Genomic DNA, 25,910 nt, shown 5'->3' on the forward strand with positions numbered 1-25,910 from the left:
GCTGAGTTTTGTGGCAGGTTGTCTTTTGTGGGGAGTGGGAGGGGGAATCATGATAAGAGCGATCCCTCCTGATGTAGCAATTACTTCCCACTCTAAAATGAAAAAGCCAGGACAGATGCCCTGTCCTAAACCCCCTACAGAATGTGATGTTACAGTGAGTTCCTCAGAGTCCCTTGAACAATGCAAATACTTCTTCCGTGAGACAGTTGCATAGTTACAATTGCAGGACTCCAAAGATAAATTTCAGTGATTCTCTCCTCCCCTTTTATTAACTAAAAATACCCAAGACTTAATTCTCTTAGGAGCAGCATTTAATACACAGAGAAAGACAAAAGAAGCAGGAACTGCCTATGTTCTGCAAGTTTAGGGGTTTAGTGAAGAATCAATACTTATTAACAGAAAGTGTGTTCAAATGGCGCTCTGGAGGTCTTGGCTGTACTGAATTAGTAGAACCTATGAAGAGGTAATGAGGGAGGTGGTGAATCTGTGAATTGGGCAGCCCTTGAACTTGGTTAAATGCACAGGCTTTGGCTTGTTCTGAGTTTAGCAACCTATTTACCTGGGTGAGGCCAGGCAAGCTACGGGCCCTCCCCACACCTTATAGGAGAAATGGGGATAATAACAGTAACTTCTTCAGGCGGCTGCCATGTATGTAAAGCAAACTAGCCAGGGCCAGGCCAACCAGGACTCTGTTTACCCTTGTTATCAGGGCCCTCCTGCTCTGCCTGCACCAGTGAACAGAAGAGACCCTGGTGTCTGCACACCTTTGTAAAAGTTTGGAGAAACAATTCTTTTCTCTTCTTCTCTCTTCCTTACTTTTGGCCTGTCCTCTGTCCCTCCTTTCTATCCCAGTCTCGGCACTTCTCTCTCTTCCCTTTCAGGCTGAAGCTTCAGTGGGAGGTGCCTGCTTCCAGAGAAGGGGAGGCCCCTCTGGGGCACCTTACAAGGCAGGGTCAGGGCCTGCTCCTCTCTCTCCACTGCCTCCAGGCTGAGCACACCGGCTGCCAAGGTCCAGCCTGGTCCTAGGTCTCCCTCTTTCTTGATCCTGCCTCCTCCATACTGTTCCTCCTGCACCAATAGTAAGCATGTCAAAACCAAGTCCACTCTATTCCTTACACATAAATGAGCCTGTCAGCCTCCCTAACCCAAATTCCTAGTTCTCTAAGCTGAGAATTCTCTACCTCCTCTCTTGTCTAATCTTTCTCCTGTCTCTCACCTTACCGTTCACTTTGCAGACATGACCCTAATCCTTAACTCCTTGGGTTGGCATCTTGGGTGGCCAGCCTGGCCTCTGTCCTCAGCAACACTGCCCCTCCTCTGCATTCCTATCCTTGTGCAATGGCAGAAACTGTCCCACTGTTCTAATCAGAACCCTATGACATGGTCAAATACCTTTTCTTTTTAAAAAAGGTATTTGTTCAAGTCATTTATCCTGAGAGAGAAAATCACATCCTCAGAAAAGAGTCATTTCAGTCATAGCTTGTTTGCAAAGACCGCATGCTCCTTGAACCACATAGAAGACCCTGGTCATGAGCTTTGAGTCACTCCGCGTCCCTCTGCCCGATTCAGGAACCTCCTGTCTACCATTCCACAGCTCCCCACCAGACCTCAGCCTCCAGGGTCCCTGCCTTCTCAAATGGCGAACTGAAAGCTTTGTTCTATGCTCACAAAGGCTGGTCTGGGATACATGGACCTGGTCAATAATGACCAGGTTAGCTTTCTGCCTAGTAAATGCTGCTGAGAAGCACATAGGTACTCAGGAAGAGGCAAAGATGCTAGATTCAGTTGTATCTTACAGTGATGACCTTGGATTTACACCTTTTATTTTATGGTTTTGATCAACCAAACCATTAAGGGCTTCCCCTGATGAGCCCTTCATATCCTCTCAAGTCTGAGGCAGGTCTGCTTATTTGCTTTGTTCAGTTGCTGGGTGCTGGTGCTTGGTGGCTGGCGTGCTTCTCTTTGTACTGAAATGCTCTCCTTTGCAGCCACATGACGGATGACAGCTGCTTTTTGTGGTGCCTGATACACTGCTCTCCATTCAGTGAATACTGGTACCTGACTCCCATTCCAGCCCTGGGGGAACCTGGATTCACAGAGGAATAGAACCTTCATACAAAATCCGGAGTGTGATCGCAATTTTACTTTTGAAGCACCCGCTTCCTGGAGGAATAGCCAGTGACTAATGATGCTGTCCGCAGCCCAGATGCACACCCTCATACATTAGCCAGGAGACGACAGGAGCAGCTCACCCAACAGGCTGCACTGACTCGCCCACTTGCTCCCCTGTGGGAGGAGAGCTGAGAGAAAGCCGGGGCAACAGCGGGGGACAGACAAAGGAAAGGAGTTGGAAGAGGACTAGGCTCTCCCAGGCCCACCTGGCTTTTTCCTTCCTCATCGTCTGCTGAGGGCAGCAGCCACAGGCTGAGGTCTACAGCTCTCCTGCTGTGCGACCAGGCCCATGAGGAGCTGTTTCCCTTGTCCCAGGGGTCAGCTGTCAGCTCGCTCTCATGGTGTGCATACATGGGTACATACAGCTCTACACACATACCTTCATCCTTATACAGGTGCAGGTGACATATACATTTTCCCTCGGAGTGGATGTGACCTACCTAGGCAAAGCTCACACTATGACATTTCTCTGGAGAGCATGTCTGTGTTGATTCCAGCAGGATGGAGCAGCAGAGACTGGTCTGTTGCTAAGAAAATGTTTGAAAAATAAGGATACTATTTGGGTGGAAGAGTGGAAAGCAGCCCAGCAGGCCTGCTGGTCACTTGTAAATGTGAGGGAGGCTTATCGGTAGCGGCAGGCCAAAGCGTTGACATTCTTGACCACATAAAAGCCCATGGTGACTGGAGGGATGACCAGTGTCCTGCCGGCCCGCAGGGGGCGGGGCTTCAGTTCTGGGAGGGTCCCATCGTCCACCATCACTAAGGGCTGGCCGTTCAGCTGCACTGACCTGCAGTGAGGAAACACAGCATGGCACTCGTTATTGCCTTGGCAGAGTCATCGCAGTGGAGCCTGGGCAGCCCCAGATGGCCGGCCCATCTGTTTGATGCTTGCCCAGCGATCACTCACTGACACTTGCTATCCCCCAGCTCTCACCTAGGTGCTGTACTTGAGTAACACATTCGAACATGCCAGCAATGCTTTGAGGAAGAAACCGTCATTTCCCATTTACCTAGAGTAGTTAAGTGACTTTTCCAAGGCCATACTGCTTGTAGGTCTGGGAGCCAGGATTTGAATGCAGCTAGTCTGGTTCCCAAGACACACTACTTAGAGAAAAGTGAGGAGTCTCTGGGACACAGAAGCTGAAAAGTGTCTCATGCCTATTTTAAAAAAAAAATCATAATAGCAGTTTAGGTTGACTTTTCAACCTGAAGAGTTTTTACCTATGGAATGATGATTTCATAAATCTCCTATTTAACTGGTAACTTCCTTTTGATTTTTGGGAGATTACAGAATTGACATCATTACCTGTCTAGGGTTGTTCTGAAGGAGGACAGAGCCCTATTTAGTAACAACTTTCCCTTTTCTAACCTAAATGAGTTTTCCTATGTTATATTTAATAGATGTTTCCTTTTTTAGTAACGCAGTGAAGTAGGTGATAAGGTAGGCATTTGCGATGCCAGTTCACCTGCCCTGCTTGCTTCTGTTCTCCCTGTGTGCCTGAGAAGGGGGCCACACAGCATGCTGAGAGGACAAAGAGCCCAGCCCCCATCCTTGGCCCGTGGTACAAACTCCAGAGAACTTCCCAGCTGCTCCTGACGGGGAAGCAACTTGTACAGTCATGTTCCCAGATTGAAGCTGTTTTATGGGTTAGTAGAGGAGGCCAGACTCAGCACATAAGCTGGAAACCAGGCTGTGTCACCCTCAGAAAATCAGCACAGCATTGTGGTGACTGTTTCTGGGCCTGCTGGACCTCCAGTGTGATCATATTGCAGAGATATCACCTGAGCCATAAGGGAATACAATGTTAGAAATCTATACAAAGGTCTTGTTCAGTGTTCCTTCTGTGCTATGAATGACAGACAGGTTTAGAGAGAGAGGATCAGACCCATGCTCAATAAAGCAGGGAATTCCTAGAGACGTATGTGTTGTAAATTGCTCCCAGTGGAGAGCTAGGCAGGAGGCTGCTCCAGGCCTGGCCCCACCTGGATAAGATTGGGCCCTGTCCAGATCTGACAGGCGGGAGGGGCAGCCCCCCTTTTGTTTGTGTGACAGAGGAATAAATGAGTGAGCAGGGGACTCCTGTATGGAGAGCCAGGCCTGCCTCTGGAAGGTGCAGGGTGGGAGAATCAAGATCTGATTGGCCTTGACTTCATCAGATATGAGGGGACCTTTAGCTCCAAATTTAAGCAACCCTCTCTGATGAAGAAGGTATATTCACTGGAGTGGGAGGCAGGGTGAGGGAGAGGATTCAGTTGCAGAAGAAGGTGCGACAGGTCTTTGCAGTGTATTTTCACTATTTTGTTTCAGGTGGTATAAATATCCAACAACCAGACATATGCATCATCAAATGCAAGTTCAAGAATACAAATTAACCTTTAAAACATACCCAAATTTATATCACTTGTATACTTGAAGCTCGTCAGTGGCCCCTATACACAGGGAGTTAGGGGCAAGCCCTCCCCCGAGGAATCAGGTCATGTCCTTTTAGATTCACATGATCCCAGAATATGGCATCTTTGGTTTCTCGGAAGTACAAAATGAAGTGTGACAACCAAGCCTTTAAATTTCTATACTAACAGTGAGTTATAATTACTTACACCAAGAAGTAGTAGTACTATAATGATGGAGGCTTGGTGATTCTGGAGCAGGCCCCATTCTGATTTCCTTATTGTTTGGTCAAAAAGCTAACTCGAGTGTGGGTGGAATCAGGGATCATGGTCAAGATCTGGATCTGGACGGACCTCTCATTCCAGGAGCCCAGAGGCCACTCACTTGCTAGACAGCCCTGGCAAATCTCCTCACCTCACTTGCTGTGTCTTTGGCATCTGTGAGAATGCTACACAGGCATCAGTGTGGATGAAGGGCAAGGAAAATATGAAATGAAAGTGCTTCAAATGAATAATAAGCCAAAACGTGGGAGACAGTATCTTTGTTGTTAATTCTTTTCATCATCATTATGGGTGGATCAATTGTTTGGTCCGTATGGCAGCTTTGTGACCCTGACAAGTTGCAAGTTTCCTTCCCTTCTTACAGCTCCGTCCTCCCTTGGCACCACCCCGCCTCGTGTGTGTATGGGTACGTGCAGCCTTCCCCCTTTCATTCCTGCACGTTGCTCCCTTGAGGGGGACTGCTCCCTTCCTCTTGCCTCTCAGACACCGGGGTTCCCAGGGCTTTGTCCTCGGCCCTCCTCCCACACACACACTCCCCTGGGAACGATCATCCACAACTAGGACTTCGATTGCTATCCGCGTGGTGATGCTTCCCGAACCTGTATCTCCAGCCTAGTTCCTTCTGACGTATGCATCTCCACTCTGCTGTCCCACAGGAACTTCAAAGTCACTATGTCCAAAGTCAAATCTTGTCCTCAAACCCTGTCCTTTCCTCTGCCTTTTTATCTTTGTGCTGGTACCACCCTCTATCCGATCACCTAAGCCAGAGAGCTGGGAGTCACCTGTGATTCTCCCCCAGTCTCCATATCTGGGGTCACTAAGCCCAACCAATTCTACCTTTTAATATTTTTCAGATCTACTCATTTATCTCCATTCAATGCTTTCATTTTAGATCAGAACTTGCCTTAAACCCATCTCCTTGCTCCTGGCCTCACCATCCTCCCCGTGGTTTGCCACGCTGCTGATGGTGACTGTGGCTATCACTGCTTTAAACTCCTGACAGCAGCCTATCCCTTCCGCATTGATATATATGGTGAAGCTGAGCCCAGCTCTCTCTCCACTCTCGGAGGCTGCCAGTGCCCCCATTCCAGGGCTAACTGTGGGTCCCGGGCCTCTGGGGGTGGGCATAGGCTGAGATGGCAGTTATGGTAAGGATGCTGCTAAGATATGCATAAGCAAAGACTGTTTTATGATGAAAAAATAGGAAGTGCTGCACATCAACGAGATAAATATTTCTCAAATGAAAATGCAAGTAGATACCATTGGGAATAAAATATCAAGTTCATTTAATAGTATAGTAAATATTTTTCAAATGTAAATGCCAGTAGACACTGTTGGAATTAGAAAGATAGAAAGACACATGTTCATTTAAAACTGTTATAAAATTCCTAACAGATTATTTTGGGAGGAGGGGGGCATCAAGTTTTAATCAAGCAAGAAATTTTAAAAGGCCACTTGCTATAGTTGGGAGGGCCATGGTGTTTGTTGGCATTACAAAGGAACGGTAGATTCGAGAAGGCTCCACCCTTGCTCCAGGACCACCGAATGAAATGACTTGCAGTTCCCCTCCTGAGTGCTGAGTGTGGTATCGCACTCCCTCCACCCAGAGCACAGCCAGCCCTGCTCCGTAGTCCGTGGGTCCCTGCAGAGCCTGCTCAGGTGTCTCCTCTGGGGAACTTCTCCCGACCCCTGGGCTGGGCTGGGAGCCCCACCTCTGGACTCTCTAGTATCACAAGCTTACCTGTAACCACCTCACTGAGTTGGGGAGACTTCTTGCTCTCTCCCTTGCTGGGCTGTGAGCTTGGTGAGGAAAGGGATCATGTCTTTCATCTCTAAATCCTCAGTACCTAACAAGGTGCTTAGCATGGAAGAGGTATGAAATATTTTTTTTGAGTTTTGAGGCTCTTTTGCATTATTTCTGGTCTTCCTAGATGGAGTTTCTCCAGCTCAAAAGAGGCTTCTGGAGGTTCCCTGAGTGTCTTTACAGAGTATCAATTACTCTTGCTCTCAGTGGCTCTGCAGATGTTAGATAAGACCTGAATTATCACTGATTCTCACAGTTACTCACCAGACACCTTATCCCAACCTGACTGGAGGCCATTGATCAGGCCTTGTGTTTTTCATCCTTAGAAAAGATCTATATGACTATCTCTTAGCTAAGCCCACATGAGTTAATTTTGTGAGACCTCAAGTCCTCATAACATCCTTATCTACAAAGGCCCTTCATTATAAAAATGGACCACGTGCTTTACCACCTCCATTCTATTTTTTCCTGCTTACATTTTTATTTTAATATTTATCCTGTTATCCAGTCAAGTCATATCATGCTAAATATAATAATCTTTCATCTTTATGAATAATTTGTAAGTTTGTAAACATAATCACATAGATGATCAGAATCAACTATTGAGCACTGTCTATACAAAGGGCACTATGCTATAATTTACTTTGACTGTTGAATTTCATCCTTCCAAAAACCAACTGAGGCAGTGTCAGCATCCCTATATATTGCAGATGAGGAAATAAAAGTTTAGAGAGGTCTTGCCTAAGTCACACAGTCAGTAAATGGTAGAGCTGAGACTTGCACTGATGCCCTTCATCATAGTCCTGTCTGGCCTCCCTTGAGACTGCTGTAAGGTATGCAGGACAAGTATTATTATTATTGTAAAATTATTGTTTAGATGAGGTCAGATAGGTTAAGTGGTCTGGGCAAGGTCACACAGCTAATAGGTGGCTAAGCTAGCTCTTGAATTCAGGCCACTTGACACTTCTTTCTACTATTTCACATTGTTCTTCAATTCCAGATGGCACTTACCAGGGTTATGTTTCTTTGAAACCTTTCTTATCATATTTTCATCATATTCTGGGACCTCCTTACTGCTCATGACTTTTCAAACCAAATGCTAAATGATCCAGGTTATGTTGAACTATTTCTCTTAATTCCCTAGCTGCTGAGGGCATTTAAATTATCCAAATATTAGGACAACTGTGTTTTATCACCATCTGTTTTTACAAAGTCTGAGTTACTTTGCAATTCCTAAAGTTGTTTTCTTTATTTTGCACACTATTTGAAACATGATTCAATGTCTCAATTTGGAGTCAAGCCCTCTGCTTCCTAGGTCTCTGTGGGAGCCCTGTGGCTGGGTCACTTTCCTCCCCCACCTCCCCACCTGCCTACAATCTCTGGTCTGCACATCTTATCATGGTTCTTGCTAGCCATGGGTATTGAAGCAAGCTTTCAACAGTTCTGTGGTCTCAGGGAAGCAAGTCTAGTGAGCATGCCCTTTGCCAGTCTTCAGGATGATTTATGGGACTCTGGTCTAGCTCTGGGTGGACTTTAGTTGGGGTGAAGGCAGGAGAAGCCTGTGTATTATTGGGAGCAGCCTTGGCTGCTGGTGTCTGGTTCAGGGTGGCATATTTGGGGTCTTGAGAGGGAGGTGAATGGACTTAAAGATAACCAGTTCCACCTCAGCCACTTTGAGAAAGTGGTTTGCCTTCTCTAAGCTTTGGTTTCTCCATCTGTAAGGTAGACTAGATGAACCCTAAGATTCCTTCTGCCTTGAACATTATTCAGGTGGATTGCCCAAGCCTAACAGCTAACCCAAGGCGAAGTTTAATGCCCAAATGAGAGTGGTCCTGAACACACAGAAATCTGATCATGACCTTCACCTATCTAAATGTTCTGTAGTTCCCTGATATTCTTAGAACATTGCCCAAAGTTCTTACAAGCCCTGCAAGCAAGTCATGTTACCTACTTCTCCAGCCTCTGAAAGCCTCACTCTAGCTCTTGCCCATCCCAGCTCCCTCCCATCCACTGCCTCCTTTCATTCTGTGCTGAGGTTTTGGCAGACACAATCTCTCCCATCTCAGGGACTTTGTACTTCTTGTTCCCTCTGCCTGGAACCTTCTCCGTACACCCTTCCCATTTCCAGTTTCCTTTTCCTGGCTATGCCTACCTGTCTTTCAGGTCAGATGCCCCTTCCAAGTGCTCCGCATAAGCCAGTAAGTCTCAAGTTGCTGCACTCATCACACCCTATTGGGACTACTAGCATGAAGACCATGTGTCTGTCCTCCTCACCCTGCACTCCTGGCCACCCACACAGTAGGCACTGCAGAATAAAAGGACTGAATATAAATATGTGGTTAGACGAACTACAACCTAGAAGGAAGGGCCTCTGGATGGAAATGCCAGAGACGTGGGTTGGAGTTCAAACTCCCAGCATGAAATGTGCAGGCCTAGATAGGTCACCCGTCCATTCTTGTCTCAGTTTCTGGATTGATAAACGATTAGAAAGAGGAAGGGAGGGAAAGAAGGAGTGGGGGGGATGAGAAAGAGGGAGAGCGAGGAGGTGGTCTAAGAATCTTAGCGTGTCTGGAGGTGGCGGTAGGGGAGTAACAGCTCCCTTTGCTCAGAACCCGCAGGCCTCCTAGGTTCACCCTAGTTCCAGTGCGGTTCCCCGTGCACCACTAGAGGTCACTCTCGTTCTACACTTCGGGGCCGAACTGCCCGACTTGGCGGCGGTGCCCAGGAAGACAGAGCGCGTGCGCCGCCCCCGCGGCCCGCGCTCCGGCCCGGGGAAGGCCGGGAGATGTGCCCTGCACTTGGCCTCCCGGAGGAACAAACCGCAGGATCAGTCAAATCCCTGCAAAAACTTCGCTGCGGTCCATTTGGCAGGGGGCCTACCGAACTGTGGCTAATATTAAGGAAACGTGCGAAGCCGGGCTGCGATTCCTGCCGGCGATGCAGGCTTCTCGGCCAGTGTGCAGAGAGAGGGGGGTCCGCGCAGGTGCGGGGCTGGCGGCTCCCGGGTCACTAAGCGCCCGGCTCTCCCGACCCCGGTCCCCGGCGCCCCCGCCCTCACCGCCAGCTGCGCACCTGTGTGCGCTTTACAGGCCCCCAGGGCCCAAGCTGCCCGTGCGCCCTCGCTGAGTTAGGAAGCTGGTCTGTGCAGCTGCCCTGTCCTCCTCCGGGTCAGGAGCAGGTGAGAGCCAGGAGGGAGCCCTGCGAATTTGAGGCCTGAGGGGCCCTGCTTCTCATCCCTGCTCCAGAAGGGGTTGTGCCCCTGGGGCAGCTTGGAAGAGAGGCTGCTTTGGGCGTTGAGTGATCGCCAGCCTGTTGAGCAGCGCGGCTCTGATGTGGCCGCCACAGGCCCTGTGTCCCCACATCTCACATGCCCAGCTGGAGCAATGGCTGAAGGATGCCCGCAACCTCTCGGGGTGCTTTCACTTCTCAGGGTGCACTCTTGTCCAAAGTGTCCTGAAGCTTTGGTCCTATGTGCTTTCTGCTCTGCCTGAAATCTGATAGAATCTGTCAAGAAGTCCACTCTTCTCACCAGGCTTCTCTGGCTGTAGCCTCCTCCACGTGGGCCTTATCGTGCAGCCCCAGTTGGAAGAGAAGTATGTTATCTGCAGCTCCCTCTTTGGCATGTGACCTTCCTAGGTTTATTTCATCTGGGTGCTGGAGTCATTTTGCCTGTTAGATGAAATTGTTTTCATTTCTTAATTTTCAGTAGCACGTGGCTCAGTGCCGTCTTGCCTATGACTAATTCAAATGAATGCTTGCTGAGTTCATTCAGTCAGTTCTAGGATTTCTCATGTGAGTAGTTGGATACTATGATCCCTTCCTCTAGTGTTAAAGAGGGACTGTAAAAGAGAGACAAAAAAATGGGGATAAAAGCTTCCTGACCCCCAAACCCCTCCAACAGCCCACATCATATATGAAGTTCCTGGCCACTGAGAGAATTTGAGGCTAAGATCTCACTTGCCCTTCATCCTATTCTTTGAAGGTCATATTGAAACAAGAGGAGTTTCATCTAGTGTCTGTATCACTGAGTAGAGAAAACACTAGGACTCCCTCCTGCAAGCAGAGCTGGGGGATTTTAGGGATATAGGCCTTTCCTGTCTGCAGTTAGGTTTTGGGGTCATGATTTAATCTGTGTTCTATCCAAGTCCATGTAATAGTGGGCCAAGCTATAATGGCTTCTAATGGCTTAAAATAATTTAGCACACTTGGCAGATAAGATTAGAGCCCAGCTAAGGAACCTGGATTTATATTGATATTGTTAAATCCCAACAGGTGAGGGAATCATCTGGGGGCAGTTTGGGAAGAAAGTTTCATTCTGCGACCATCTTAAAGCTCCATGTCATAGGCATATCACACTCCCACCACAGGACACAATAGGAACCAGATATAAAAACCATGGAGACTTTGAGAATTCATATGTGGTTAACTCTGTTCCTTCCCATTGTAAAGAATCAGTGCCATGCTCTCTGACATTCACAAGTGGTGTGTAAGGGGCATTACTTGTGTCCTTACTGTTTTTTGTGTTGTACAAATTCTATAAAACATAATCCTTACCCATTAAGACAGAAAACACAGAAACATGCAAATATGTGGTCAGACACACTATAATTAACATATTATACAAGGAGAGAGACCGAAGAAAACTCAAACTTCTTGGCCTGAATTTTGAGGTCTTCTGCATTTTGACTCTAATATATTTTTGTGGCCTTTCCCTCATCCCACAAAGCATCCTATATTCCCATCATGGGAGACGATCTGCCCTCCTGTTCCCCCAAACAAAATGGGCTTCAACTCTTGTACTTCTGAAACTTCAGTAGGCTCATCCCATTGCCTGGAATTGCCTTCTCTCTTGCCATTCCTAGACGTATGGTTCTTCCTTCCAGTCCCTGCTCAATGGCTGTCAGCTCTGAGGACTGCCCAGATTCCCAGATCAGAATGCTCCCTTCCTTACGCTCCCACTCTCCTCTGTTTATCCTCTTGTAGTCCGTCTTGTCTTCAAGCATCCCCTAGGGGAGAGACCAGGTTTTCCTAGTCTTAATTGTATGGAGCTGGAGAGGCCATGGTGGGGCGAGAAGCATCCCTTTATAGGCAATATGCAGGTGAGATGAAGTGAGTCAGGTAAGAGAGCAGGTGTCTGTGTGTGTGCATACATGTGCACAGACAAGTTTTCCATATGTAAAAGTATGAGAGGGTCCACAAACCACATATGAAATTAGTTCCATCATGGCTCCCTGGATACCGATTCATGGCGCCAGACATCTATTCAAATACGTTAAAGGGATAAATATCTCAGTCTTATTGGATTTTGACCAAGTGTACCCTATAATACCAGATACACTGGTGTACCCTCAAAAGGAAAAAAATAAGACATCCCATGTGGCACAGGCTCTGTTCCAGGGTTCATAGATGTCAAAGTGCAAAGTGTGCAGTGACTCTCAATTACTCCTGCAAAGGTAAGCAGGGAAGAGGTAGTCTGCCAAGTGACTGCTGCCGTCTAGCAGTTGGGCCGTAGGTTGGGTCTCCAGATGCCTTGTCTGGAAGGAACTTCCCCTTCTTGTAGGCTTCCCGATGCTTGGAAATCAAAGAAATATGGATTCAGGGCTCACACCTGCTCTAAGGATGAGGTAGATGAGGACTTCCCAGTTCCTGGGGCTTACATTTGTCCATCACTCAAACCACAGCCTCTGGAGGGTAGGCAGAAAGAACACAAGGACCATGTCTTCTCAGTCCACCAGAACTGCCTACAGAGTTTGCTTTATTGCCCCTCAATTTAGAATCAACTGCTTGGAAATATGTTAGTTTTACCCAAAAGTGCTTATTTACACTGGTAAATAAGGATAATCTTGTTTCATCTGGGTCATCTGGAACAGAATGGAAATCTGCCTGCAGTGAGGGTCCCTAAGTGAAGTGGAGGTGGGGAGGGGAGACCACAGCCTTGATGGACAGCTATGCAGAGAAAGTCCAGCTGCTGGGAGTAAGCCGAAAAAAAAAAAAGTCTTCTGGAGCTGAGAACAAATGAATGACTCTCAGAAAACAACAGTGAAAACCCTGGATTCCTAAACATCTTGGTTTAAGATGTCAAGTCACTGTAAAATATAAAAGCTTTTTATAATCCTCTAATCTGCACAGTGATCTGTACATTACTAATCTGGGAGTTAAAACAAAACAAACATTAAAACCTTTGGGGAGCTGTACACATCCTTCCACTTAGTCATAGAGAACTCTCAAGGGTTCATGGCATGTTCACACCTTTGGCAAAATGGCTTAATGCCTGAATGAGGAATAGAGTCTGGGTGAAAGAAAGGATGCAAATCAGCTGGGATCTTGCTCCAGTGTTTCCTAAAGGGATGATGGTTCTCAACCTTGGCCACATACTTGAATCACCTGGGGAGCGTTAAAAAATACTGGGGCCTGGGTCCCAGCCCAAAGATTTTTATTTAATTGTCCTGGGGTTCAGCTTGGGCATAGGGATTTTTAAAGCTCCTCATGTGATTCAAAGGGCAGCCACGGCTGAGCACCAGGGCTGGAAGAAAGAGAGGGAATATGTTTGCAGCTGGGGGTGGAGGGAAATCAAACAGCTTTCTTAACCAGTACAGTCTGAGTTTATTTTGAGTAAAGAGCTTTCCTTACTCTTTGGGAGTACTGTGTCAGGAAGCCACATTTTTTAACCTAAAAGGAAGATGTGAACTTTTCAAAGGAAGGTTTTGTTGAATAGTCTGAAGTGAGCATTTTTGCCAGGTCAACAGAACTGTTTCAGTTAATGTTTTCCCCCTTGCGGGTACACTGGCGAGATGAACATGCTCCTCAATGCATACCAGCAAAGTGTGTGTACAGCACTTTACAGAATGAATTAGGAACTGAATTAGATGAAGCACTTGCATGGATAGCTCTGTGTTTCTTTACTACTGAAAAGAAAGCTTTGTGCTTTTCCTGAAGGGCAAGTTCTATACAGGCATGTAGTTTTCTGTCAGGTCCTGGTCGGTGTCACAGAGAGCTCCCTATAGACAAAGGGTGGGAGTTCACACTTTTTTCAGGCAGGTGGAAATAAGGGCATTAAATATATCATTCCACTTTTCAGATGTGCATATAATTATTTACTTAGATAATGCTTTATACATTGGTTATAGCTACTAACTCTGAACCACAAAACACCCTCAAGTGAGCACAAGAGGTCAAAAGAATCCAAACTCTTCTAAGTTACAATGAGTAAACTGAACATTAACTAAAGATTTGTAAGGCTCATTTCTCTGTATAGTTACTTCTCTTTATATTTTCTATAGACTGACTCAGAGCCTTAAGTATCTTTATAAATCGATATGCTGATATATATTTACATTTCTACTTTCACAGCATCTATTTCAGACTTTCTGAACTGGAACACTAACTTGAATGCTGCTGGTTGAGTAAGTACCACCTTTCTGTTCACCCACAGCCAACTTATAAATCTCCCCAATCCCAGGCACCTTTCTTGCCACCCAGTGTTCCCAGCCTCTGGGGTGGGGGGCTCTGCGTAGCTTTTCAAAACGGCTGCAGGTGTTTTGGTTGTGTGCACACCAGCAGGGCCTCCTCCTCCAGGCCAAAGAGGTCTCCATTTGAATACTTGCTTTTCAAAGAAGGATCCTTTTTTCTCCTGACATTTTAAAACCAGCACGTGCAGCCTGGCATGGGTTAACAGGCTTCCTCACATACTCTCAGCTTGAACAGGGCTATGGACGTTCCTTACCTCTTATAAAACATCACAACAAATTCCAAATGCATTAAAGAAATGAATACAAAAAAATGAAACAAAAAAAGAAACTAGAAGAAAATAAAGACACCCACATAATTATCTGATTCTAGGAATATAAATTATGCACATGTAAGTGATATGAAAGAAACCACAAAGCAAAAGATAAGTAGATTTAACTATGAAAAGGGAACAACACCTCTGTGTGTCAAGTTATTACCTTAAAAATGAAATAGTTGGGAAAACAGCAAATTAAATACTAGAGAAAATATCTGAACACATGATAGGTAGCATAGGGAAGATACCTTTATATTAGAAAGCATTAATAAAACAGATAACCAATAGAAAAATAAGCAAAGCACATAGAAAATTCACAAAAGTAATACCGTACTAATAGGCATGAAAAAATTTTCAGATTCATTAATACTTAAAGAATGCAAATTAAAATGAGAATACTATTTTAATTATGAAGTTGGCAAATATTTAAAGATATCACTGTTGTGCATTGGTGAGGTAAACTGTCTCCCTACTCCTTCTCAGACCTGCACAACTAAGCTTGTCTGAGGTAGGAAAACTGAACAGCTAATCCTATGAGATAAGGTTCAGTAACTCAGTGTATTCCAAGGTGAACAGAATAGTGAGCAATTTGGAGACCTGGCCATTTGAGGGATGGTTGAAGGAGCTGAGTGTTTAGCTCTGAGACTAGAACTCTAAGGGGAAACATATTGGAAAATTGTTATAAACAAGGTCTAGATATACTCTGCTTAATTTTTCTAAGGCAAGGACAGAAACAGGAAGAAAACACCTTTGGTCACATATGAAGAGGACCTTTCCTATAATCAGAGCAACCTCATCAGCCAGAAGCTGACAGGCTTTCTGTCAGGGACGTCATAGGAGAAATTTCTTGATCTCTAAGAGTACTTTCAAGTTTTTCTTCTACAAAGTCATCTTTTAATAATGGCAGAATTTTCATAGGCTGGTTTATTTTAAGACAAAACTAATTTAAATGATCCCAGACAAGTGAAGGCAATGGAAACCTGCAGAGAGTACATCTGGTTGACCAGAGTTCAAAAACTCCAGGTACCACTCAATATCAGCAGCATAGAACTTAAACACTTTGGTCTCTTGAGTCTGCTAAGATAAATGGAGTAATGGCCCTTTGGTCCCAGAAAAAGGTCTTCAGATTTTGTTTCTGAGTATGTGACTGGGAAGCCTTGGTATAGAATTTTAGGGCTAAAGTTTCTCCCAAAGCTTTTTTTAAAATCAGATCTGTCCATTTCCAAAAATAAATGTGGTATTTTACTTATTGTTAGAAAGACATTGTGCTAGGTCAGATGGTGGCCAGTTCAGCCCTGAGGACTTCTCACACTAGCCAAGCTCTGAATCTCGAGATGAAGTATTATAATGTGGTTTGTTCCAACAGGGATATGAAGATATATTTAAAGTCTTAGCACCTGGGAGTTACTTGAGTATTTTCAGAACCATTCTGTTTGGCTGACATTAAATGACACTTCTCTAAATGCATGCACTTAGATGCCAATGTTTTTCTTTGATATAGGATTTAACGAGGGTGAAATGAAAAGCAAAAATTATATTTCAGAGAGGGTGAAAAAATAAGCAATATGTAGAAAAGGAAAAAGGAGATGTTCATTTATTCACAGAAGAGGCAATATGATTCTTGGTTCACAGGGGCCTTCAGTTTCTTTCAGCTAAAATGGAAGCTGAAGGAGAGGCTCGTATAGATATGAAATTTAAACATTTAGTATGGAACCTATTAGCCGCAAAGCAGAAATACTCTGCACATCTCTCATGACCACCCAGAGGCTGCTTCCTGGTAGTTATTTGTTTCTAAAAAAAGAGATGAGAGAGGCGGAGCCAATATGGCGGCGTGAGTAGGACAGTGGGAATCTCCTCCCAAAAACATATATACTTTTGAAAATACAACAAACACAACTAGCCCTAAAAGAGAGACCAGAAGACGCAGGACAGTGGCCAGACTGCAGCTACACCAGCGAGAACCCAGCGACTGGTGAAAGGGGTAAGATACAAGCCCCGGCCCGGCGGGACCCGAGCGCCCCTCCCCCCAGCTCCCGGCGGGAGAACAATAGGCAGAGCGGGAGGGAGACGGAGCCCAGGACTGCCGAACACCCAGCCCCAGCCATCCGGGCCAGAGCGCAGACACAGTACGTGCCCAGGGGGCCCTGGATACTGGGGGAACAGGGAGTAAGACCTCTGAGCGGGTGCCGAAGCTGATGCCCCTGTGACAAAGAAAAGCGGGGGCTTTTTGAAAGTTTTAAAGGGACAGGGACTTAACAGCTTGACGGAAACAACCCAGGTCACAGTACAGCAGCTGGAAATTACAGGGAAAACCGGGTGCACTAACCCCCTAGGCAACAGCTCTGAGACCCCTCACGGAGGCAAACAGTCAAGCAGCACCCCCATCCATTACCCCACCGGGCGCTGCGAAAGCAGAGAAGCAGCCTGAGACAAATTCCGCCCACAGAAAGGGAAATTTCTCCCTTCCGGCCAGGCAAGACACAAAGACCCACTCTACACGCAATTACACAACACAAGCCACTAGGGGTCGCAGTTGTCCCAGTAAAGAAAGGCCAGTAGCAAGTGAAAATTTTGGCCCTCCCAGCTGACAGTCAATAGCACCTGTCAACATGAAAAGGCAAAAAAATATGATCCAGACAAGACTAACCCAGACAGCTTTGGCATCTGCTACATCTTCCCCTGAGAAGGAATCTGGGGAGATAGATTTAGCCAGTCTTCCTGAAAAAGAATTCAAAACAAAAGTCATAACCATGCTGATGGACTTGCAGAGAAATATGCAAGAACTAAGGAAGGAGAATTCAGAAATAAAACAAGCTCTGGAAGGACTTCAAAACAGAATGGACGAGATGCAAGAGACCATTAATGGACTAGAAAACAGAGAACAGGAACGCAGAGAAGCTGATGCAGAGAGAGATAAAAGGATCTCCAGGAATGAAAGAATTTTAAGAGAGCTGAGTGACCAGTCGAAAAGGAACAATATAAGAATCATAGGTATTCCAGAAGAAGTAGAGAGAGAAAAGGGGATAGAAAATGTCTTTGAAGAAATAATTGCTGAAAATTTCCCCAAACTAGGGGAAGAAATGGCCTCTCAGACCACAGAGGTACACAGAACTCCCATGACAAGGGATCCAAGGAGGGCAACACCAAGACACATAATAATTAAAATGGCAAAGATCAAAGACAAGGACAAAGTATTACAGGCAGCCAGAGAGAAAAAAAAGGTTACCTACAAAGGAAAACCCATCAGGCTATCATCAGACTTCTCAACAGAAACCCTACAGGCCAGAAGAGAATGGCATGATATACTTAATGCAATGAAACAGAAGGGCCTCGAACCAAGACTACTGTATCCAGCACGAATATCATTTAAATATGAAGGAGGGATTAAACAATTCCCAGACAAGCAAAAGTTGAGGGAATTTGCCTCCCACAAACCACCTCTACAGGGCATCCTACAGGGACTGCTCTAGATGGGAGCACTCCTAAAAAGAGCACACAACAAAACACCCAACATATGAAGAAGGGAGGAGGAGGAATAAGAAGGGAGAGAAATAAAGAATCATCAGACTGTGTTTATAATAGCTCAACAAGCGAGTTAAGTTAGACAGTAAGATAGTAAAGAAGCTAACCCTAAACCTTTGGTAACCACAAACTTAAAGCCTGCAATGGCAATAAATTCATACCTTTCAATAATCACCCTAAATGTAAATGGACTGAATGCACCAATCAAAAGACACAGAGTAATAGAATGGATAAAAAAGCAAGATCCATCCATATGCTGCTTAAAAGAGACTCACCTCAAACCCAAAGATACGCACAGACTTAAAGTCAAGGGATGGAAAAAGATATTTCAAGCAAACAACAGAGAGAAGAAAGCAGGTGTTGCAATTCTGGTATCAGACAAAACAGACTTCAAAATAAAGAAAGTAACAAAAGACAAAGAAGGACATTACATAATGATAAAGGGCTCAGTCCATCAAGAGGATATAACCATTATAAATATATATGCACCCAATACAGGAGCACCAACATACCTGAAACAAATATTAATAGAACTAAAGGAGGAAATAGAATGTAATGCATTCATTCTAGGAGACTTCAACACACCACTCACTCCAAAGGACAGATCCACCAGACAGAAAATAAGTAAGGACACAGAGGCACTGAACAACACACTAGAACAGATGGACCTAATAGACATCTACAGAACTCTACATCCAAAAGCAACAGGATACACATTCTTCTCAAGTGCACATGGAACATTCTCCAGAATAGACCACATACTAGGCCACAAAAAGAGCCTCAGTAAATTCCAAAAGATTGAAACCCTACCAACCAACTTTTCAGACCACAAAGGCATTAAACTAGAAATAAACTGTTCAAAGAAAGCAAAAAGGCTCACAAACACATGGAGGCTAAACAACACGCTCCTAAATAATCAATGGATCAATGACCAAATCAAAATGGAGATCCAGCAATATATGGAAACAAATGACAACAACAACACTAAGCCCCAACTTCTGTGGGACACAGCAAAAGCAGTCGTAAGAGGAAAGTATATAGCAATCCAAGCATATTTAAAAAAGGAAGAGCAATCCCAAATGAACGGTCTAATGTCACAACTATCGAAATTGGAAAAAGAAGAACAAATGAGGCCTAAGGTCAGCAGAAGGAGGGACATAATAAAGATCAGAGAAGAAATAAATAAAATTGAGAAGAATAAAACAATAGCAAAAATCAATGAAACCAAGAGCTGGTTCTTCGAGAAAATAAACAAAATAGATAAGCCTCTAGCCAGACTTATTAAGAGGAAAAGAGAGTCAATACAAATCAACAGTATCAGAAATGAGAAAGGAAAAATCACGACGGACCCCGCAGAAATACAAAGAATTATTAGAGACTACTATGAAAACCTATATGCTAACAAGCTGGGAAACCTAGGAGAAATGGACAACTTCCTAGAAAAATACAACCTTCCAAGATTGACCCAGGAAGAAACAGAAAATCTAAACAGACCAATTACCAGCAAAGAAATTGAAGCGGTAATCAAAAAACTACCAAAGAACAAAACCCCCGGGCCAGATGGATTTACCTCGGAATTTTATCAGACATACAGGGAAGACATAATACCCATTCTCCTTAAAGTTTTCCAAGAAATAGAAGAGGAGGGGATACTCCCAAACTCATTCTATGAAGCTAACATCACCCTAATACCAAAACCAGGCAAAGACCCCACCAAAAAAGAAAACTACAGACCAATATCCCTGATGAACATAGACGCAAAAATACTCAACAAAATTTTAGCAAACCGAATTCAAAAATACATCAAAACCATCGTACACCATGACCAAGTGGGATTCATCCCAGGGATGCAAGGATGGCACAACATTCGAAAGTCCATCAATATCATCCACCACATCAACAAAAAGAAAGACAAAAACCACATGATCATCTCCATAGATGCTGAAAAAGCATTTGACAAAGTTCAACATCCATTCATGATAAAAACTCTCAGCAAAATGGGAATAGAGGGCAAGTACCTCAACATAATAAAGGCCATCTATGAAAAACCCACAGCCAACATTATATTGAATAGCGAGAAGCTGAAAGCATTTCCGCTGAGATCGGGAACTAGACAGGGATGCCCACTCTCCCCACTGTTATTTAACATAGTACTGGAGGTCCTAGCCACGGCAATCAGACAAAACAAAAAAATACAAGGAATCCAGATTGGCAAAGAAGAAGTCAAACTGTCACTATTTGCAGATGACATGATACTGTACATAAAAAACCGTAAAGACTCCACCCCAGAACTACTAGAACTGATATCAGAGTACAGCAAAGTTGCAGGATACAAAATCAACACACAGAAATCTGTGGCTTTCCTATATACCAACAATGAACCAACAGAAAGAGAAATCAGGAAAACAACTCCATTCACAATTGCATCAAAAAAAATAAAATACCTAGGAATAAACCTAACCAAAGAAGTGAAAGATTTATATACTGAAAACTACAAGTCACTCTTAAAAGAAATTAAAGGGGACACTAACAGATGGAAACGCATCCCATGCTCATGGCTAGGAAGAATTAATATCGTCAAAATGGCCATCCTGCCCAAAGCAATATACAGATTTGATGCAATCCCTATGAAACTACCAGCAACATTCTTCAATGAACTGGAACAAATAATTCAAAAATTCATATGGAACCACCAAAGACCCCGAATAGCCAAAGCAATCCTGAGAAAGAAGAATAAAGTAGGGGGGATCTCACTCCCCAACTTCAAGCTCTATTATAAAGCCATAGTAATCAAGACAATTTGGTACTGGCACAAGAACAGAGCCACAGACCAATGGAACAGACTAGAGAATCCAGACATTAACCCAGACATATATGGTCAATTAATATTTGATAAAGGAGCCATGGACATATAATGGCAAAATGACAGTCTCTTCAAAAGATGTTGCTGGCAAAACTGGACAGCTACATGTAGGAGAATGAAACTGGACCATTGTCTAACCCCATATACAAAAGTAAACTCAAAATGGATCAAAGACCTGAATGTAAGTCACGAAACCATTAAACTCTTGGAAGAAAACATAGGCACAAACCTCTTAGACATAAACATGAGTGACCTCTTCTTGAACATATCTCCCCGGGCAAGGAAAACAACAGCAAAAATGAACAAGTGGGACTATATTAAGCTGAAAAGCTTCTGCACAGCAAAAGACACCATCAATAGAACAAAAAGGAACCCTACAGTATGGGAGAATATCTTTGAAAATGACACATCCGATAAAGGCTTGACGTCCAGAATATATAAAGAGCTCACACGCCTCAACAAACAAAAAACAAATAACCCAATTAAAAAATGGGCAGAGGAACTGAACAGACGGTTCTCCAAAAAAGAAATACAGATGGCCAACAGACACATGAAAAGACACTCCACATTGCTAATTATCAGAGAAATGCAAATTAAAACTACAATGAGGTATCACCTCACACCAGTAAGGATGGCTGCCATCCAAAAGACAAACAACAACAAATGTTGGCGAGGCTGTGGAGAAAGGGGAACCCTCCTACACTGCTGGTGGGAATGTAAACTTGTTCAACCATTGTGGAAAGCAGTATGGAGGTACATCAAAATGCTCAAAACAGACATACCATTTGACCCAGGAATTGCACTTCTAGGAATTTACCCTAAGAATGCAGCAATCAAGTATGAGAAAGACCAATGTACCCCTATGTTTATCGCAGCACTATTTACAATAGCCAAGAATTGGAAGCAACCTAAATGTCCATCAATAGATGAATGGATAAAGAAGATGTGGTACATATACACAATGGAATACTACTCAGCCATAAGAAAAGGGCAAATCCAACCATTTGCAGCAACATGGATGGAGCTGGAGGGTATTATGCTCAGTGAAACAAGCCAAGCGGAGAAAGAGAAATACCAAATGATTTCACTTATCTGTGGAATATAAGAACAAAGGAAAAACTGAAGGAACAAAACAGCAACAGAATCACAGAACTCAAGAATGGACTAACAGGTACCAAAGGGAAAGGGACTGGGGAGGATGGGTGGGTAGGGAGGGATAAGGGGGGGCCGAAAAAGAGGGGTATTAAGATTAGCATCCATAGTGGGGTGGGAGAAAGGGGAGGGCTGTACAACACAGAGAAGACAAGTAGTGATTCTAGAACAGTTTGCTACGCTGATGGACAGTGACTGTAAAGGAGTATATAGGGGGGACCTGGTATAGGGGAGAGCCTAGTAAACAAAGTATTCGTCATGTAAGTGTAGATTAATGATTAAAAAAAAAAAAAAGCAGTTCCTATGTGGTGACCTCTAATGAGTTCTACACAATGATATAAAGGGCCTATCAAAGTGTAGGCAAAGGGTCTGTTTGTGTTTATACAGAGGATCAAAGCCTAATTTGGCTACTCCAAAAATGAACTAAGATACGATATGAAAAAGAACTTCCAACATCAGCACTCTCGGGAAGACTCATGACAGAAGATGATCAGCAAAAAAAAAAAAACCCCAACAAAGATCCACGCACTGCTACAGCTGTAGATGCACTCATCCCACCAGTTCCTGGACTTGCCATGGGAATGATGAAGGAGATATCTAAGCTGGCCTGTGCATACAGTAAAACAAAAATTGGACTGGATTTATACTGTTGGAACTCAACGAAGAATTAGGAGAAGTGCAAATTGTAGCACTCCAAAATCTTACAACCACAGACTATTTATCGTTAAAAGAACATATGGGATATGAACAGTCCCCAGGAATGGGTTGTTCTAGTTTATCTGAATTCTCTCAGACTGTTTAAGTTCAGTCGGACAATATCCACCATATCATAGATAAGTTTTCACAAATGCCTAAGGTGCCTAACTGGTTTTCTTGGTTTCACTGGAGATGGCTGGTAATTACAGGTATGCTTTGGTTAGGTAACTATATTCCTATTATGTTAATGTGTGTGCACAATTTAATTAGTAGTTTAAAACCTATCCATGCTGAAGTTACTCTACAAGAAGATATGTCAAAGAAATAATCAATCTTCCCAGGTTTTCTTCTGCCTGCTACTTCTATAGCTTTTCTTCTTCCTACCTAATCACAACCTTTAAATAGAACTCGTGCCACATGTCGAATTTACCGAGTATCATAATTCTTCCAAGTGGTAAAGATACCTCAAGACAAATGTTGGGCATAGAAGCCACAGGGCATAAATATGCAAAGAAGTAAAAAGCTAACCTTTTCAAACAATAAGGCTTCTCTCTCACTTACCAACTTCACATTTCCCTGTATGGCCCCGGAAGATGACTGGTTAGCCAGAGACGGGTAAGATTCCTCAAGGGAGGAACAACCTAAGACAGGCACAGTCGCAGGGGGCCATCTGGTGAGAAAATGTGGAGCAGCAGAGGTGAGGCTTAGAACCTCACCCCCCTCATGTTCTGAGAGAAATCTTCTGCATACATGGATGTTTATTGCCCTCGTCTAGCTCGGATTAACACATAGTCTACAGGCACACACCTGATCATCTACATTTGCTCTCTTACAACACTAAACTCTGTTTTCTACCTTTATCTCGTATCTACCTACCACTTCAGCATTTTATTAAAAATAATAATAATAGAGAAATGTGGTATCCACATATAAATCAAGTTTAAAAATCAAATGAATATTCATATTTGAACTGACTCTGTATAGTTCATAATGCATGAGCAAAACCGAAAGCTTCTGTGATGACTGCCCTTGTACTGTTCACCATGTAACTTATTCACTATGTAAGAATTTGTTCTCCATGTAAGAACTTATTCACTGTGTAAGAATCTGTTCTCCATGTAAGAACTTGTTCGTTATGCATCAGAAGATTGGAGACTGACGAAAATTAGGCTTGGGGTGGATTAATGATTGTGCATTGAGTATTGACCCCCCTATACAGAAATTTATTGTGGTTAACAACTATTTTATCAATAAATAGGAGAGATGCCCTCACAATATATATATATATATATATATATATATATAAACACACTTCCAATTGTAAAATAAATAAGTAACCGGGAGGTAATGTATAGCATAAGGAATATAGTCAAAATATTGTAACAACTTGGTATGGTGATACCTGGTACCTAGAATTATCATGTATATAAATGTTGAATCACTGTGTTGTACACCTGAAACTAATGTAATGCAATACTGTTGTCAACTACCCTTCAATAAAAAAAAAAAAAAAAAAAGAGATGAGCTTTCTGAGGACAGGGACCTCAGAATCTGCTCCCCTACCAAACAGCCCACATTAAATAGCTCTTGAAGGCTAGGTGAGGATGGGGTCTGGCATTAGGAAGATCAAGGGACATTCTGGTCTGAAGCAGTCACATTTAACTTCACGTTCAGACTTTCTTCTGAATTTGTGTACTTGGGGTTCCTGAGTTGTTATAGTTATGAGACCACAGTTCATTTAAAATTTTAGCTATATTAATTGCTATTGCAAGTTGGATTGTTGAAAAGGAACTAATTGTGTTCAGCGCCAAGTAGGACCTCAGTAAAAGCGTCCTTGTAAGCCTCCCCTGCCAGCCCCTTCCCCTCAGTGATGCACCTCCGAGGAGGAGCCTGTCAGGTGCAGAGGAGCTGGCAGAGCCTGGGGATGGGGTCAGAATATAGAAAGCTGAGACTGATTTTTATAGACCTCAAACTAAAGTAATTTGAGTCACTCCTGGCATTTAATACTCCCTTTGTTTGAGAGGCGTGTGGAAGACACAAGGGAATTACCCGATTCTGCTGAGAAGAAAAAAGGTCCTACTAAAATTCTGTGACTGGGAAACATAGTCTTAGAAGCAACTCCAAGAAGAATTTTTAAGAAGGATCTGAAATTAGGACTTGGGACGAAAAGTTAATGGAACTGGGGTGAGTTAGCCTAAGGGAGAGAACATTGCTGAGTAACCTAATACTCCTCAAATATATTCATTATGTGAAGAGCCGAAGATGAAACAAATCCAGACAGCATCATGACAGAGTTCAGTTATCCATGCTGTGTATCTGTCAATATGTCATCATTTTATCTTACTAGACTGTTGGAGTAGCACAGTGTTGAAGAAAGTGCACTAGATTTGGGGCCAGGAGAACTGGATGCTAGATATTTCCCAGCTCTGTCACTTCATAGCTGTGTGACTCTTGAATAAGTCACTTAATGGTCTAAGGCTCAGTTTCTTCAACCCTAAAAGGGGAGGGAGGCAGGACTTGTTCCACTTGTTTCTTGGTGCTGTTCAGAAGGTTAAATGAGATAATGGGTATTAAAGCTCTTTATTATATATAAAGTGTCAGCCATTAGCACAGAAGGCCTCACAATGTTCTTATAGAATTAATTGTTCAGATAGGATGGAAAAAATGGCCACTCCTTCCCCAAAGGTCTTAAAACACAGAGCATCTTCTGGTCCAGATGGCTTAGCCAGAGACTATCTGAGGGCAGGAGAATGAACCAGATCACCTCAAAATGTCATTTCATCCCAGGATTCTTAGCATCTGCTGATTCCCCCAGGTCAGTGTGTCAGAATAGAGCAGCCAATGTGATGAAAGTTGTTTCCTTCATTTCTAGTTTTTGGATAGTTTTCCTTCCAAATGGAATTGAACAAGATACATAGGGAAGGCCACTGGGATCTGACCAAACACCTGCTCTTAGTTTGACTTTTCCCTAAAAAGGTGAGTTGTGTCTTTTGGTGTAAGTTGACTTACTTGGCCCAACTTCATGTTGCTTCTCTGTTTGTTGAAAGACTCTGGAGAAACTTAGGTCTTGGGTAGAACTGATTCCCTAGAGGACAGTGTTTATTGATTTGTGATCACATGAGGTATTGGGCAGATTTTCTCCCTTGTAGCTGGAAAGCTGCACCAAAGGTGTGCTTTGATTCATCCAGGAGGGGAAGTACCATTACGGTCTTCCTCCCAGGAAGGTGAGCGACCAGGGAGCAGGGCAG

General features: G+C 43.8%; 1 protein-coding gene across 1 annotated transcript in view; it reads right to left on the minus strand.

Moving 5' to 3' along the window:
- Positions 1-448: 448 nt before the first annotated feature.
- Positions 449-25,910, minus strand: part of HPSE2 (heparanase 2 (inactive)) — a 678,034-nt gene continuing 652,572 nt past the window's right edge. The window contains exon 12 of the mRNA XM_036886477.2: positions 449-2,960. Within this exon, the coding sequence (XP_036742372.1) occupies positions 2,795-2,960 (166 nt within the window). The 3' untranslated portion in view covers positions 449-2,794. The remainder of the gene's footprint in view (positions 2,961-25,910) is intronic.

This window comes from Manis pentadactyla, chromosome 8 (assembly GCF_030020395.1).
Source record: "Manis pentadactyla isolate mManPen7 chromosome 8, mManPen7.hap1, whole genome shotgun sequence".
NCBI lineage: Eukaryota > Metazoa > Chordata > Mammalia > Pholidota > Manidae > Manis > Manis pentadactyla.